This window comes from Phyllostomus hastatus, unplaced genomic scaffold (assembly GCF_019186645.2).
Source record: "Phyllostomus hastatus isolate PE091 unplaced genomic scaffold, TTU_PhHast_1.1 phas_contig_150, whole genome shotgun sequence".
NCBI classification, from domain to species: Eukaryota; Metazoa; Chordata; class Mammalia; order Chiroptera; family Phyllostomidae; genus Phyllostomus; species Phyllostomus hastatus.
The window spans coordinates 19,050,415-19,065,612 of record NW_025333611.1 but is presented as its reverse complement, the minus strand read 5'-3'; the positions used below and the strand labels follow the sequence as shown (position 1 = coordinate 19,065,612).

The 15,198-nt window shown below is 45.2% G+C and overlaps 1 protein-coding gene and 1 long non-coding RNA gene across 5 annotated transcripts in view; one reads left to right on the top strand and one right to left on the bottom strand.

Annotated features, from left to right (window-relative positions):
* Positions 1–2,560: 2,560 nt before the first annotated feature.
* On the bottom strand, positions 2,561–7,507 carry LOC123810410. 2 transcript variants are annotated; one of them, XR_006784242.1, is made up of 4 exons: positions 7,273–7,507; positions 6,097–6,398; positions 4,965–5,164; positions 2,561–2,798 (listed from the first exon to the last, which is right to left on the bottom strand). It is a non-coding gene; the product is annotated as an uncharacterized LOC123810410 (long non-coding RNA). The 2 variants fall into 2 exon arrangements; XR_006784243.1 differs by lacking the exon at positions 2,561–2,798 and having other exon boundaries at positions 4,893–5,164; positions 7,273–7,487.
* A 356-nt stretch (positions 7,508–7,863) lies between these two features.
* G3BP1 (G3BP stress granule assembly factor 1) overlaps positions 7,864–15,198 on the top strand; it is a 38,112-nt gene continuing 30,777 nt past the window's right edge. Inside the window, exons 1-2 of one of the 3 annotated variants that reach the window (XM_045830248.1) lie at positions 7,923–8,019; positions 8,675–8,724. In XM_045830248.1, the coding sequence (XP_045686204.1) occupies positions 8,704–8,724 (21 nt within the window). In that variant the 5' untranslated portion in view covers positions 7,923–8,019; positions 8,675–8,703. Of the gene's footprint in view, positions 8,020–8,367; positions 8,393–8,674; positions 8,725–15,198 lie in introns of those variants that run through there. The other 2 variants (XM_045830249.1, XM_045830250.1) reach the window with 2 other exon arrangements.

Sequence of the window (15,198 nt, the reverse complement as noted above, 5' to 3'; positions counted from 1 at the left end):
TTTCTGTGTGGTAAGGGGCAAAAAGAAAAGAAGTTAGCAGTATGGGAAGGAGGCAGATTAAAACCTTGGTGCCTCGTTTTCAAAACCCCCTGTATATCTGAAGGGGCAATAAAGAACTTCATCTTGTATTAAAGTCCAAAGTTGCCATATTTGTAGTTCTTCATATTGTTAATGGCAAACAGCACCAGATGTTAGCCCTCAGTCCTTGAGTTTTGGCTAAGAAAAAATTCATATTTAAGACTCAACTACAGGCAAAACTTTATTTAGAAGGCCACAGAGGTAGAAGGAAGGAGCCAGCTGGGCTGCGCGGCTCAGGAAACAAGTTACAGAGGCAAAAGGAGGGTCCTCGGAGCTCAGGAGGAAGGAGGCAAAGGTACACACTTAGGGGAAGGAGGGGGGAAGCCTCAGGTGAGAGAGAGAGAGAGACAGAGAGAGAGAGAGAGAGAGAGAGAGAGAGAGAGAGAGAGAGAGAGAGAGAGAGAGAGAGAGAGAGAGAGAGAATACGAGGGAGCACTGGGTCTTGGTCTGAAAGACTTTTATCTGGCCGCCTCAGGACAGGATCTCCGTGGAACAGTCAGCAGCCTTCCAGGTGTGTCTCCTCGGGGTCCTGTCTCCACTGACTGGCGCCAGGGCCCCGGAGCACCAGTCCTTGTAGCTGGTCCTGATGTCAGCCTTGGCGTCATTTATCTGGTTTTGCTGCCTTTCTGGTCCTGGAGCTGAAATGCAGCTGAGGCCTAGATGTTATCTCTAGTTTGAAGAAAACTCTGTCTCTTCGGTATTCTTAAGATTATTTGATGGTCCCTGAGTGGATGGGGGGTTGGCCCACACACTGAAAGGTCACCAGTTTGATTCCCAGTCAACAAGGCACATGCCTGGGTGGCCGGCCAGACCCTCAGTTGGGGATGTGTGAGAGGCAAACTGATCGATGTTTCTCTCTCTCTTTCTCCCTCCCTTCACCCTTTTTCTAAATATAAATAATAAAATCTTTTTTTTAAAGATTATTTGCTGGGACTCAGAACCTCATTGTCCTGAGGGCCTAATGCTTAAGAAAGTGGCCATGCAAGGGGCCGTGTGGGAGATGTAGGAGGCACTCCACGGCCCGTCTCATTCCTCCTCCAAGGGGGTCTGCCGCATGACTAGTGACGTGCCAGAGGAGGAAGGTTAGAGGGGGGTCCGGCCGCATCACCAGCAATGTGACAGTTCAGGGGGTCTAACCCTCATGACCAGTGATGTGCTCAGGGCTGAGGTCCCACCCTACTATTGCCCGTGGCTAGACACCCAGAGCTTTCTGCCCTGGTGACCTTCTGTACCTGGCCTATGGTTCTTACTCTGCTGGCATATCTGTCTAAATGCCTACTGTATGCATATCACTATTAAGGTCTGTATTTAACATTGAATTTTGTTTAAAAAGCCATTCAGTATCGAAGAGTACAGAATGAAAACTAAGCCTTTCTCTTACTCTGGCTGGCCCAAGTTCAGCTCCCTGTTAGGAATCATTAACAGTTTCTTGTGACTCCTTCCAGACATAATCAGTGGATGTACACCAAAACCATACAGGAATGTATTCGGATAACTATAGCAATACAGTATATCTTTTTGAAAATTACATTTTATTGATTATGCTATTACAGTTGTCCTGATTTTTCCCCCTTTGCTCCCCTCCATCTGGCACCGCCCACACCCTCAGGCAATCCCCCCCACCATTGTTCATGTCCATGGGTCATGTGTATGTTTTTTTGGCTACTCCATTTCCTGTACTGTACTTTATATCTCCATGCCTATTCTGTGACTACCTATTTGTACTTCTTTTTTTTTTTTAAAGATTTTATTTATTTTTATTTTTTTAGGGAGGGAAAGGAGCGGGGAGAGAGAGAGAGAGAGAGAGAGAGAGAGAGAGAGAGAGAGAGAGAGAGAGACATCAATGTGCGGTTGCTGGGGGTTATGGCCTGCAACCCAGGAATGCACCCTGGCTGGGAATCGAACCTGGGACACTTTGGTTCCCAGCCCGCGCTCAATCCACTGAGCTACGCAAGCCAGGGCTCTATTTGTACTTCTTAATCCCCTCACCTCTTCATTCATTCCCCTACATACCCCTCCCATCTGGCAACCATTAATTTTCTTAAATAAGTCCCTTAAGTCCCTTTAACATTTCATATAATAATGGTTTGGTGATGGAACTCCTTTTGCTTTTTCTTGTCTGGGAAGCTATCTGCCCTTCGATTCTAAACAATAGTTTTAGAGCAGAGCAGTCTTGGCTGTAGGTCTCTGCATTTCATGACTTTGAATATTTCTTACCAATCCCTTCTAGCCTGCAAAGTTTCTTTTGAGAAATCAGCTGACAGTTTTATGGGAACTCCCCTGTAAGTAACAAACTTTCTTCCTCTTACTGCTTTTAAGATCCTCTTACTGCTTTTAAGAATCTTACTGCTTTTAAGATTCTCTTTACCTTTAACGTTTTTAATTTTGATGTGTCTTGGAGTGGGCCTCTTTGCATCCACCTTGTTTGGGGCTCTCCGTGCTTCCTGGTCTTGCATGTCTGTTTCCTTCACCAAATTAGGGAAGTTTTCTTTCACTATTTTTCCAAATAGATTTCCAATTTTTTGTTCTTTCTCTTCTCCTTCTGGCCCCCCTGTGATGCACATGTGGGCCTCTTGAAGTTGTCCCAGAGGCTGCTAACACTGTGCTCATTTTGGGGGACTCCTTTTTCTTTCTTGTTGTTCTGATTGGTTGTTTCTTTCTTCCTTATGTTCCAAATCATTGGTTTGATTCTCAGCTTCATCCACTCTACTGTTGTTTCCCTAAAAATTGTTTTTTATTTCAGTTAGTATATCCTCTGTTTCTGACTGGATCTTTTTTATGCTGTTGAGGTCCTCACTAAGTTCTTTGAACATCCTTATAACCAGTGTTTTGAACTCTTCATTGATAGATTGCTAATCTCCATTTTATTTAGCTTTTTCTGGCGTTTCAAACTGTTCTTTCATTTGGGCCATGCCTCTTTGTCTCCTCATTTTGGCAGCCTCCCTGTGTTTCTATGTATTGATAGAGCTGCTTTGACTCGGTGTCTTGGTTGTGTGGCCTAATGTAGTAAGTGCCCTGTAGGGTCCAGTAGCACAGCCTCACCTCTCATCCAAGCTGGGTACTGAAGGTGTATACTTCATGTGGGTTGAATACATTCTCCTCTTGTAGTTGAAATTTGATTGCTCTTGGCAGGTCAATGAGAGGGATTTACCCAGGCCATTTAGCTGCTAGGACTGGCTGTGACCACTGACCACAACCCTCTTCCCCCCAAGGAGGATCAGCTGTGCAGGGTCAGGGTGGTGGTGTCCTGACCTGGTCTGTAGCTGCCCACTGGGTGCTTAGATTCTGGGGTTTCCTGGGTGGTGCAGGCCAAGAGCAGCCCCAACCTGTGTTTTGCCCAGCACACCCTGCATAAGCTATAAAGCAATCTGAGATGGTTGCTACTTGTGTTGGGCTTAGAGACTCCCAGGTGAAGCCAAGCTGTGAATCTGGGCTGGCTGCTGCTAGTGCTGGGCCTGAGGCTCACTGAGGCCAGCTGTTGCTTGTTTGATAGGATTTAGGAAGTTGTGAGGCACAAGCCAAGACCAGCCATTCATAATGAAAGGCAAAGTTGGTTTGGGTGGAGTCTTAGGAGATCTCCAGGGCTGGGGAAAGAGTATTAGCCGGGTTGTTGGAGTCTCAGATATGGCACCAGTCTGCTGGCTCTATGGGAGGATGGTTTAGAAAAGGGACAATGGTCTCTGCTGTCCTTGATGCCAGACACTTCAGCTTCTCCCTGTATGCCACTGATGCCTTTCAAGCTGCCACCTAGGTGCTGGAACTCAGAGGGACTGAGTCTGAGTCAGTGAGTCCGTGTGTGGGTTCTTTAAGAGGAACTGCTTAGAGCTCCAGCAGTTTCTTCCACTGACTCAATCCCTGCTTGGTTTTGCAGGCAGTAGTTGGGGGCACTTATGTTCCTGGCACTGGAACCCTGGGCTGGGGACTCCTTGCTCCCAAGATATCCCTCCTGAATTTTTATCCACCACAAATGGGTGTGGGACCAGCCTGTTCTGTGTCTGCACCGCTCCTACCAGTCTGGATGGATGTGGTTTCTTTAATTCTGTAGTTGTTAGACTTCCATTCAACTCGATTTCTGATAGTTCTGAATGACGGCTGTTCTATATCTTAGTTGTAATTTCAATGTGGTTGTGGGAGGAGGCGAGCCATGCCTGCCTGTGCTGCCATCTTGACTGGAAGTCTGCCCCATAATACACTATATCTTCATAGAAATAATTGCCCCAAGGTATCCCTCCCGCTTTTTTACTCTTCCCATAATTCTGCACTTTACTTTCTTCATTTATCGGTATTTCTTGGAGATTGCTCTCTAACTGTCCACATAGATCTGCCTCATTGCCTCTACGGTTACGTGACAGTCCACTGTAAGTGCGCACTGTTATAGTATTATATCTAACCAGTCCCATAGAGCTGATGGCTGGGTTGTTGCCTGTCTCTATTATAAGCAGTGCTACAATGAATATTATTATAGTAGGTCTTTGTTCATAGCTGAGAGTTTAAGTTATATACAGGCACATACCTGTATTTTTAATCACCCTTCATGAATGACTAGCTATGTTTGGGAAACTGATCCAGATAATATCCTTAGGATCATAATCTTTTCTGCCAACCTTCCACTCCCCCCACTAAATTGTATTTTCTGGGGTTGTGCCCATGTCTTCCCACTCTGATTCCCTGAATCTGAAGGGTATGGCAGGAAGAGGAGGGTGAGGTACTGCACTGGAGGAACTGCTGGTTTTGCTTAGTAGTGGAAAGCCCAGTAGGCGGCTGAGCAGGATCCACCCCCCCCCCACCCCGCCCCAGATGACTGAGACAAGCAGACCAGGGTTTCTCCAGCAACTTTTTGGCCTGGTAATTGTTAGTCATGGGGGGCTCTCCTATGCATTCCTTACCTCTACCCAGTTGTGAGAAGGTCATATGTCTCTTAGGGGCAAAATCTCCCCTGCCTCCCCCATTGTAAGAGGCATTGCTCCAGGCAATTCACTGTCGGTAGATTATTCATTGAACATGTCACTCAGTATCCAGCATTGGGTTCTGAGGGAGTATGATGTCAGTAGGGGAACCAGCACAGAACATGTCAGCTTGCTCTCTCCTGTGGAAGACAGTGACAGCCTGTGAGGTCTTGTCCACATTTGCCCTCTGGTGATCTGTTCCTTCCTTCCTCCCTTCACACCTTACACAAACATAGTCTTATTGTAAAACTTCCAAGTAATGCATTATCCTCATCACTTCCAACCTGGGTGGGGGAGAACTATTGTTTTATTTTAATTTTTAAAGATTTTATTTATTCAATCCTAGAGAGAGGGGAAGGGAGGGAGAAAGAGAGGGAGAGAAACATCCATCAGCTGCCTCTTGCACATGCCCAGTATGGGGACTTGAATCCACAACTCAGGCATGCGTTCTGACTGGGAATTGAACCTGCAACCTTTTGGCTTGCAGGCTGGTGCTCTACCCACTGAAGCATACCAGTCAGGGCTGTTTTAAATTTGGAACTCTTCCTATGATCTTAGATACCTATTTTAACAAACAGAAATCAGGAGGTATGTTTTGCTTGTTTTGTTTTTAACGAGACTTCACTATGTTTTGTTGAACTTGATTTTTTTCAATTAGAAGTCCAATGAACAATTGGAGACCTGTCCATATCTGTATAACTCTATCTCATTTTTTATAAAGTGCTGCATAGTATTCTATATTATGTGCATAGCAATAGTTAATTATTAATAGTTCGCAAACTCAGCAATTACTTTTTCAGTTTAAATAGTCTAACAAGCTGACAATACTGTAATATCCGTATACCTCTTTGTAAAAATAAAAATGTGGCTCTCAACCAAGATGTGGGATATATACAATTTAATAAGACTGCCAATAGCCTTACAAAAAGAGCTGTAACCACTTAAAATTCCCTCAAAATGAAATTAAGAATAGCCTTGACCCCTATCAAAGGCTTCTTGGGTTAAATGACCAATTTGTGGGTTTAAAGTTTTGCCAATTTGCTCTCATTAGCGGTTCAATTTGGAGAGTCACCTTGTAAATGCAAATAGAAATCTTCCAGGAGCTCTCCGCTGCTCGCAGAAGTTCCAATTTCCTTAGCATGGCTAGCGCGATCCTGCACCGGTGGTTCCTTACTCCAGGAAAACTTCGGCAGCACCGGTGGTTCCTTACTCCAGGAAAACTTCTCTCCTCTGGGCTCAGTTCCCTCTGGTGTCTTCATAGCCACAAACACCTGTTCCCGGGTCTGGGGAGCTTCTGGCCAAGGGCGGCGCTCTGGTCTGTTGAATGAGTGACGGCGAGCAGGGACAGCGTCTTGATCATCCCTGATTCCGGCCCTTGGAAATCACAACAAATGATGAGAGAGCAAGGCCGCTGGCGGACAGAGGCATGGGCGGGTGGGGGAGGAGGAGTGAGCCGAGGGGCCCTCTCACTTCGCTCCTGGGGCCAGGCCGGGGCTGGGAGGCGAACGGGGACGATCCCGAATGCCGCCAAGCGGCTGCCCGCGACCCTTTCTTTCGCAAGAGACGCCCCACGTGCTTCATTTCTAAATTTCTCTGCAAAAAACTTAAAGGGAGCCTCTCTTGCAAGGTCACAAGCCTGGAATGAGAAGGCACCCCAGGTGTGTCTTTGTATTTCCTTAGAAAATGCTTTTGGTCACCAACAGAGGGCCCAGCAATACACTTAGAGATGTGGACTGGACCAGATCTCTGTCGCTGGAGGGCCACTTTGCCGTTGAACTGTATCAGGAAATCTTCGGGATGTCCCTATAGGAATCGGACAAGTTACCTTTTAAAGATGGAATGACCCGGAGAAATAAACCCCCACACCCACAGCGGTTAGAAAACTGAATGACAATGGTGGTGACGCACAGGATGTTCGAGGCCCAAGCAGATGAGAGAATTTAAAAACTACGGCCCCTCGGCAACAGCAAAAAAGGAAGGACCTCAGTGAACACCCATGAGCCGACCTTCGGGCTGACCTGCAGCAGCACTTGCCAAAAACAGCAGGGCAATTTGTGTTCTTCCACCCAACCGCAGCCTTCACGTGTGACTTTTTACAAGATCTTAGGTATACGGTGGGAGTTATCTTTTCCTTTGGCTTCCCTTAATAGCTGTCCAACGATAGTGCTGATTAATGGTGAGAGCCAGCAAGTGCCCTTAGGCATGGAAATAAGTTGTTATAAAAGAAACAAACAACAGGAAACTTTACCACTTGGTTACTGCGGTGTCAATCTGCGGAAAAGGAGGGAGAGAGGCCTCAGGAGTCGGAGCCAACAAGTGAGGAAAAGAAAGGAGAAAGGGCACAACCCTAGACTGGAGAGCCACAGAACCGCCCCAGAAGCACTGGGGCCCAGGAGCTCCGTCTCCTTGGTGCAGCCCTACCCCCGCGTCAATCAGCTCCTTCCGCGTTGCGATTGGCCGAGGGCTTCCTTGGCCTCTTTGGCTCCCACCTCCTAGTTGCTTGGGGTTTACTTCCCCAAAGTACACGGGCCCCACCTTGTGGAGCAACCGCTCCTGCGTTAGAAAACGGGTCTCCGCCCAGGGGAAGCCGTTTTAACGAATGGGAGCGGCTCCACGCATTTATTGGCTTATGTTGATATCAGTCAAAAAGCCTCCCACCCACCTTCTCACTATAATTTTAAATAATTGGCCTCTCTCTGTGTCAATCCGTTACTAGGGAAACGAGATCTTCATAGTCTCATAGGCATGAGTCAAAGCCAATCAAGAGTCACGCCTTCGTCCTGAGTCAATACCCAATTGCTGCTCCAGGGGCCCAGAGGACACCGTTGGGATTGGTCTTCAGCCTGCCCGACCTGGTCGCAACAAGTTAGGCTGAGTCGCCGTTATATAGACCGGCGACGGAGCACGCGTGTGTGCGGGCGCAGTTGCGTGAGGGTGTTTTTCCTTCCTCCGAGCTGTGGAGCAAAGCTTGTTCCTTTCCCGCTCAGCCGCGCAGGTACAGCGGGGTGTGGGCGCCCTGGGGTCGAGTACCAGCTGCAGCGGTTGTGAGAGGGAGAAGATGGAGCTAACGCTCGTGCTAGGCGTGCCCCCCCTTTAACGGCCGCAGACGGGTGCGCGGGCGCAGGGGCGCGCGGAGGCTCTCCGTCCCGCGCCACTCCCCCCCCCCTCCCCCGCCAGCGCGCGTGGCCGTGTCCGCCGCGTGCACGTGCCGCGCCCAACTGCCACGCGGGGCGAGAGAGAGCCGCGGCCGCCGCCCCGGCTCCAGAGCGAGCTCGGGGGCCTGGGGCCCTGCGCGGCCCTGCGCGGGCCGGCTAGCATTTCCCGTCTGCCTCCCCACGCGCCCGCAGAGTCTTTCCTCCACTGGCAAGGTGGTTCAGCTTGGCCTGGGCCATGGGAGGCTTTTATTTAAGGGTGGGAGCGACACGAAAGTGCAATGAGGATTTTTTGACCCGGGAAGCAGAAGTGCTGGTCTTTGGTTTTACAGGGAGTCCAGGGGGAGCACTGAGTGCATGGGTAGTAAGTGCTAATAACTAACACTTTTTCTAAGCTCTCATTGTGTGCCCGGCACTGTATTTGAACAACTTGTGTGCCTCGCATTTTCTCCCACAAGGACTGATGAGGTAGGTTCGATGATTTTCTTCATTTTACAGCAGACTCGGAGGCCCAGAGATGGAGTGACATGGTCAAAGGAATGCAGACGGTAAGGGGCAGGTATTTGAATCCAGGTCGCCTGACTCCTAGGTACCGAGACCATTTTTTCCTTTGTTCCAGCGCTCTGTGTGGCCCCGGGGCAGTAGTAGTCCCTGGGGACAGCATCAGCCTCGAAGTCCAACTGCTGCAGCCTTGCAGCGGCATTTGTACTTGAGCCAGTTCTGGGCTTCCAGGGAGACCAGGGTTGGACTCGGGCTTAAAGACAAAGGAAAAGAAAGCATTTGTGCTTCCTTTCTACATGTATCCGCACAGCAAGCTGATGAATGTGCTGCCCTAAAAGCTTTTTGGAAAAGTATAGAATAAAATGAAGTAAGTGCTAGTGAACATGGACAGCGTTCCCTGTCAGATTTGAAACTCAAAGCATGATGATGGGAAATTCCCGCCAGCAGGAAGTTAGGCTCCGATACTCAGCCCTGGATCATCTCTCTCTTTTTTAAAAAAATTGGAGCAGAATTTTGAGAAAGACCTTCAAGAACATCGTTTAACTTCCTCGTTCTGTAGTGGAAGAAAATGAGGTTCAGAGCCATGACTTCCAGATCTCACCAGCATGTGTAGGTTAAAATTTGCAATTGGAATGGAAAGAAAGGATGGTGCTCAGTTACAGTGTGCATTTCACCTCTGTGGAGCTTATGCTAGGTGAACTACGGACGAGTGGGGTGTGTTGGAAATCTTACCCTTGCCCAGGTAGTTGGTCTTCTGTGGATGACAGGCTGTCTGCATTTTAGTTCATTATTTAGCATTTACTGTGAGGCTCCTGTGTAAACGTAGAAGACAATTTCAAAGACTTGAGTTTATATTTTTCTAGTAGAGTTATATTCCAGTTTTTTGAAAGCTGTTATACTCCCTGGCTTAATGAAATGTTGCATGTGTCCGTGTGTTGCTGGGCCAAGTCATACATTGGAGGTGTCTCTGTTTGAGATAAAACTACAATAAAAGTTTTGAGACTAATCCTTACGAATTAATTTTGATTGGAATGGCTTTCAGCCTTTTTTAAAAAAATTATTTTGTACAGGCACTTTGGGGGATTGGTCTTGACTTTTGCAGTCAGAGAGAACCCACGATTTAATCCTCAATCCTTGTAAGTAAATTTAAAAACTAGGAGGAAGCTTAATATTTGTGTTTCCGTTTACCCAAAAGTTTCAGTGTTTCTGAACAGCAAGGAGCAAAAGATACATGAGTGAAATTTTGTATTGACAAGTTGTACCTATGTCAGTGTTACCATAAATAACAGATTGCTTTAGAAGATAACATTGTTTTCCCTGGAATTTGCCTTTCTGTAGCAATTCCACTTGCCTTTACCGGTTAACTGTTGAATTAGCATTTTAAGTTAATCAAATGTAAACATACTATAATGACCTACACTAAACTGGTAAATTTGAGTCTAATTTTATCATTGCTTGAGGTAACATATAGCAATGAAATCATCTTAATGCATTAATGGAGGGAAAATTTTGTTATTTTTCCCTTCAGATACTTCTTAAAAAAGAACAGTTCTTGGCTTCAGACAAGTGGTTATCAGTTGGGCAGGAAGATGGAAACTGCCATTTCACCAGTTGGTAGCCTAGCTGTTCTGTCCTGGGTTCATTTATCAGGAACAAATGAATTAAAGAAAAATTATGCTAATGCAAGACTTGGGTGCCGCCCTGATCCTCAGCCAAGTCAAAGGTTACTTTTGTTGTTAAATCCTTTCAATCTAAGCTTTTATACCTCTTAACTGGTAGAAAAGTAGGCAGTTCTTTGTTCTGTATTTAATTCACTTTGCTGTTCTCAGCTGACAGTCTGCTAAGGAAAACAATCGGGAGATTTGGTAATGTTTGTTGGTGACCTACTTTGCAGCGGTTTTTGTAATTTATATTATTTTACTTAATTTTTTTTACTTTAACTTATTTTAGTACTTTGCATGGAAAATAAAGGGCAGAGGTTCGTTTTAAATTTTTACAGGTTTGTGAATTGTGTATGGTTCGCGGGGGAGGGGCAATGTTTAAATAAAAGATGAAATTTAATATAAAGCTTAATTTGTTACCTAAACCAAGTTTCTTTTTGCCAGTTTAATAAAATTACCCACTTGACCTTTCAACAAATAATTAAAAAAATAGTATTTCAGAATTTACATATGTATACTATGTTCATTTAATTGTGCTTTAAGACTGCTTTGGACGAAACTTAATTGACCTTAACGAAGGGAGATAATTCTCAGAGTAGGTGGGTTAAAAAAAAACTACCCCCTCCATTCCACTCCCCCCACCCCCCAGGCAGTTAACATCCAGTGGGCAAAAACCTTTAGTGCAATACTGCCCGTCCAGCCTTGGAGTTAAATTTAGACTCAGCAACTGTAACCTCACTTGTAGTTGGTGATCACACTGTGGCAGTTAACTAGGTTTATGGTTTTAAATCTCAAAAATAAACTTTCTGTTTAAATAGATTTTTTTTTTGTCTTGTTTTACATATTCTTGGATACCTTGATTGGGAAAGCTAAATTATGAGCCGGGTGATGATGGTGAAGAGCTGTTAATAATTGATAACATGGAGAGTGGGTTTTATAAACAGAAAGTAACTGTGAAATAGTTTCACTGGCTGTGGCCCTGGTAAATAGGGTCTTTATGTGATAGACTTGCCCTTCGGTGCTCTGGCCCATCTCATTACTTAGCTGTGTGTGATATTTCAGGTATTTAATGAAGAGTAAATATTAGACGATTCAGAGAAAGAAAGCTGGCTCTCTGGATGGGACACATTTTGTAGGGATGTCATCCTTGGTGGCTGTTAACTTAAGTGGTCATATAATAGCATTATTTTATATTTGTGTGGCCCTTTACATCTGTTAAAAGTGCTTTCACGTATTTTAGGTGTTCTCATGTTTTTACTTAAAAGAGAACTGATAATCTGATATCCAAATAGTTGTCTGAAGTAGTTTATAAAGCCTGTTGTGTGCCTAGCAGGGAACTAGTTAGATATATGCCAGCTATTCAAAAACACCGAAGAATTCCAAATCCGGAAGGTGTGAACGTGACACCCCCCGGTCCCGGGCTGTGCCTCAAGCACACCCCGTTTTCATGCACCCTGAGGTGTCAGGGCTGCCTGGAGTGTGGCCACACCTGTGTGCCGTGAGGTCTGAGGGACAGGAAATTACGTTTTTCAGAATTTCATAGTGTTTTTTTTGTCCTGGTGAGAAAGAACAGATTGTTGCTTAGTTATAAACCCAGCTGACTTTTTAAAATCGACTGGAGAGAGAGAGATTGATTTTTGTTGTGCTACTTATTCATGCATTGTTGATTGCTTCTTGTCTGTGCCCTGGCTGGGGAAGGAACCTGCAACCTTGGCGTATTGCGATGATACTCTAACAATTGAGCTACCCAGCCTGGGCTAATTTTTCATTTTGGAGTGGGAAAGGGATGCTAAAAACCAAGAAAAGACTTGTGAATTGTTGTTTTCTAACTTCTGTCTTGAAGTTGCTATCTTTTGGGAAAACTTGTTTTTGAGATAAATTTTAGATTTATAATGGAGTTGAAATGCAGAGACATCCTATACAGCCTTCACCCCACTTCCCTAATGTTCATGTCTCCCCTGACTATGGTGCATTTATCGAAACTAAGACATCGACCTTGATGGAACACTATTAAGTGATTGGTCTGAATTGGGTTTTCTTACCTAGTCCACTACTGTCCTCTCTCCCAGGTCCAGTGCAGGGTACCACACCGCACTCGGTCCTCCTGTGTCCCTAGTTTCCCTCCTCTGGCCTGGGACAGTTCCTGTCTTTCCTTTGTCTTTGTGGCCCTGACCCTTCAGATCTCAGTTTGGGTGTGTCTGGTGTTGTGAGTAGGCTGCGCTTATGGATTTGGGGGAAGAATAGCACAGGGGTGACTTACCCTTATTACAGCAGGGGGTACATAATATCGTTGCTAGTTGAATTTACCCTTGATCACTTCATGAAGGTGGTGTCCACCAGGTTAGAAGTTTCCCCTTCACGTATTCTTTTCATTAGAAGCTGGTCACTAAGGTGAGGAGAATCTGTAAATTTGTGGACATGCATTGAAGCTGCCACTGTATTTCCTAGACACCTTGAAGCTGTGCAAATACTCTGTTTCTCTAAAGTTTTCCCCTTTAATTTTAACATTTATTAGTGGGTCTTGCCTGTAGCTAGAGCATTCAAATGGTGATTCTTTATTTCCCTCCTTTCTGCATTTGCGGTGAGGAAGAGTTGTTTCTGCTCCCCCGTTTATTTACTTTTTACTAAGACTTTATTTTCTTACTCATTGATTATTTTTTCATGGATCTTTTATTCTTTGGATTATAATCCAGTGTTACCCTGAATTTATTTTTGCTTTTTTACTTACTTTATTGGTCAAGTTGTTACAGTTTTGGCTCTTGTGTCCCCCTCTGTTTTTCAAAAGATTTTATTTATTTTTAGAGAGAAGGACAAGGAGGGAGAAATAGAGAGAGAGAAACATTGATCAGTTGCCCATCACATGTGCCTCTACCAGGGACTGAACCTGCAATCCAGGCGCATGCCCCGACTGGGAATCAGACCAGTGGCCAGAACGACATCCAACCAACTTGACCGCCACCCATCTCGAGCCACACCGGTCAGGTCTCTTATGCCTTTTTGATGATTGTGTTCTTCTAGGCCCCCCTTTTTTTTTTTAACATTTTCTTTCTTTACTAGGTGCTTCAGGCTCATCTTGTATTTTTCTGTCCTGTCCTAGAATCAACTGTTGCTCCAAGGAGCTGTCAGGAAGAATTTTGAAGGGAGGTGGCAGGTGGGGAGTGTGAAGAGTTACAAGACAGATTGGGCAGCAGGCCCAGTGGCGGCGATCCTGCTCCTTCTCTGAGCTTCTGTGTGAGCGTTTCTTAGGTTCTGGGAAGACATCTGTTTCCCCAGTAGCACAACAAATTTCCAGCGTTTCAATACGTAGCAGAGTCTTGCAACAAAATGTACGGCAATTCATATTCATGTTAGTACACACAAACCCTTGTTTATTTTTCCTTAGTGTTTTTGATGAGTAATTAAAATAGAGTAAGAAGGTACCACTTAAATACCATGTACTCAGAATTCACATTTAACATTTTGTATCACCCTTTTGTATTTGACTTCTTTTTTAAAGATTTTATTTATTTATTTTAGAGAGGGGAAGGGAGGGTGAAAGACAAGGAGAGAAAAGCATAAATGTGTGGTTGCTTCTCTTGCGCCCCCTCCTGGGGACCTGTCCTGCGAACCAGGCATATGCCCTGACTGGGAATCGAACTGGTTCCCACAGATTCGCAGGTTGGCACTCAGTCCACTGAGGCACACCAGCCAGGGCTGACTTCTTTTTTCCCTGTACAGGTTTCCATCCCATCTCTTCCCGAGACGACCTTTCATCTTTCCAGGCTATTTTATTGGTGGGTTAAACAAAACAAAACAACTGTATTGTGATTAATTGACATACAATAAACCCCACGTGTCAGATGCACAACGCAGTCATTTTCAGCATCAGTTACACCCATGAAACCATCACCACAATCACGAACGTATCCGCTGCCCCTCAGAGTGCGTTCAGGCCCCTTTGCAGTTCTCTCCTCTGCCCACTCTCCCACCTCTTCTGCCCTCAGAAATACATTAGCTGCTGTCACTGAAGATGAGGTGCATTCTGTAGAGTTGTTACGTAAATTGAATCATACAGTGTGTGTTTTATTTTAACTGCTGAGTAGTCCTGTTCTGTAAGCATACCACACTTTGTTTATCCTTCCACCTGTTGATGGACATTTGGTTTGTTTCCAGCTTTTGGCTGTTACAGATAAAGCTTCTAAAACGACTGACATTCCCAAGGTGGTCGTACCATTTTTCGTTCCCACCAGCAGTGTTTGAGGACTCCGTTTCCGTGATCTCCTGGCCAGCACTGTATGGGCAGCCTTTTACATTTTAGTCCTTCTGTCAGGCGTGTGGTGGCAGGTAACTCACTGTGGCTTTAAGTTGCATTTCTGTAATTACTGATGGTGCTTAGCATTTTTCATGTGCTTATTTGTTTTTACGGGTTGTGGCTCAATTCTGAAGCTCTTTGTTCTATCAGATACATGCTTCGTAAATATTTGCTCCCAGTCTGGCTTGCCTTTTCATCCTCGAGTGTCTTGCAGAGCAGAAATTTTTAGTATTGTCAGAGTTCATGTTTTCTCTTCTTAGAGACTGTGTTTTTGGTGTTGTATCTACAATATTTGTATAACCCAAGGTCGTGCAGATTTTCACTAGAAGTTCTACAGTTTTAGGTTTTATCAAAAACCATTTCAAGTTGAATTTTAATATGATGTGAGGCACAAACGAGGTTTGTTTTCTGGAGGTGGATATGCATTTGTTTCAGCGCCATCTGTGGGAGAGTGCCCGTGTTCTGCTGAGTTGTCTGCACTTCTGGGTGTACTTCTTAACTGTGTTCTAGTCCACGGAGCCGTCTGCTTTTCATCCGGATTATTTAAAAACTAAGTTTATATATATGTG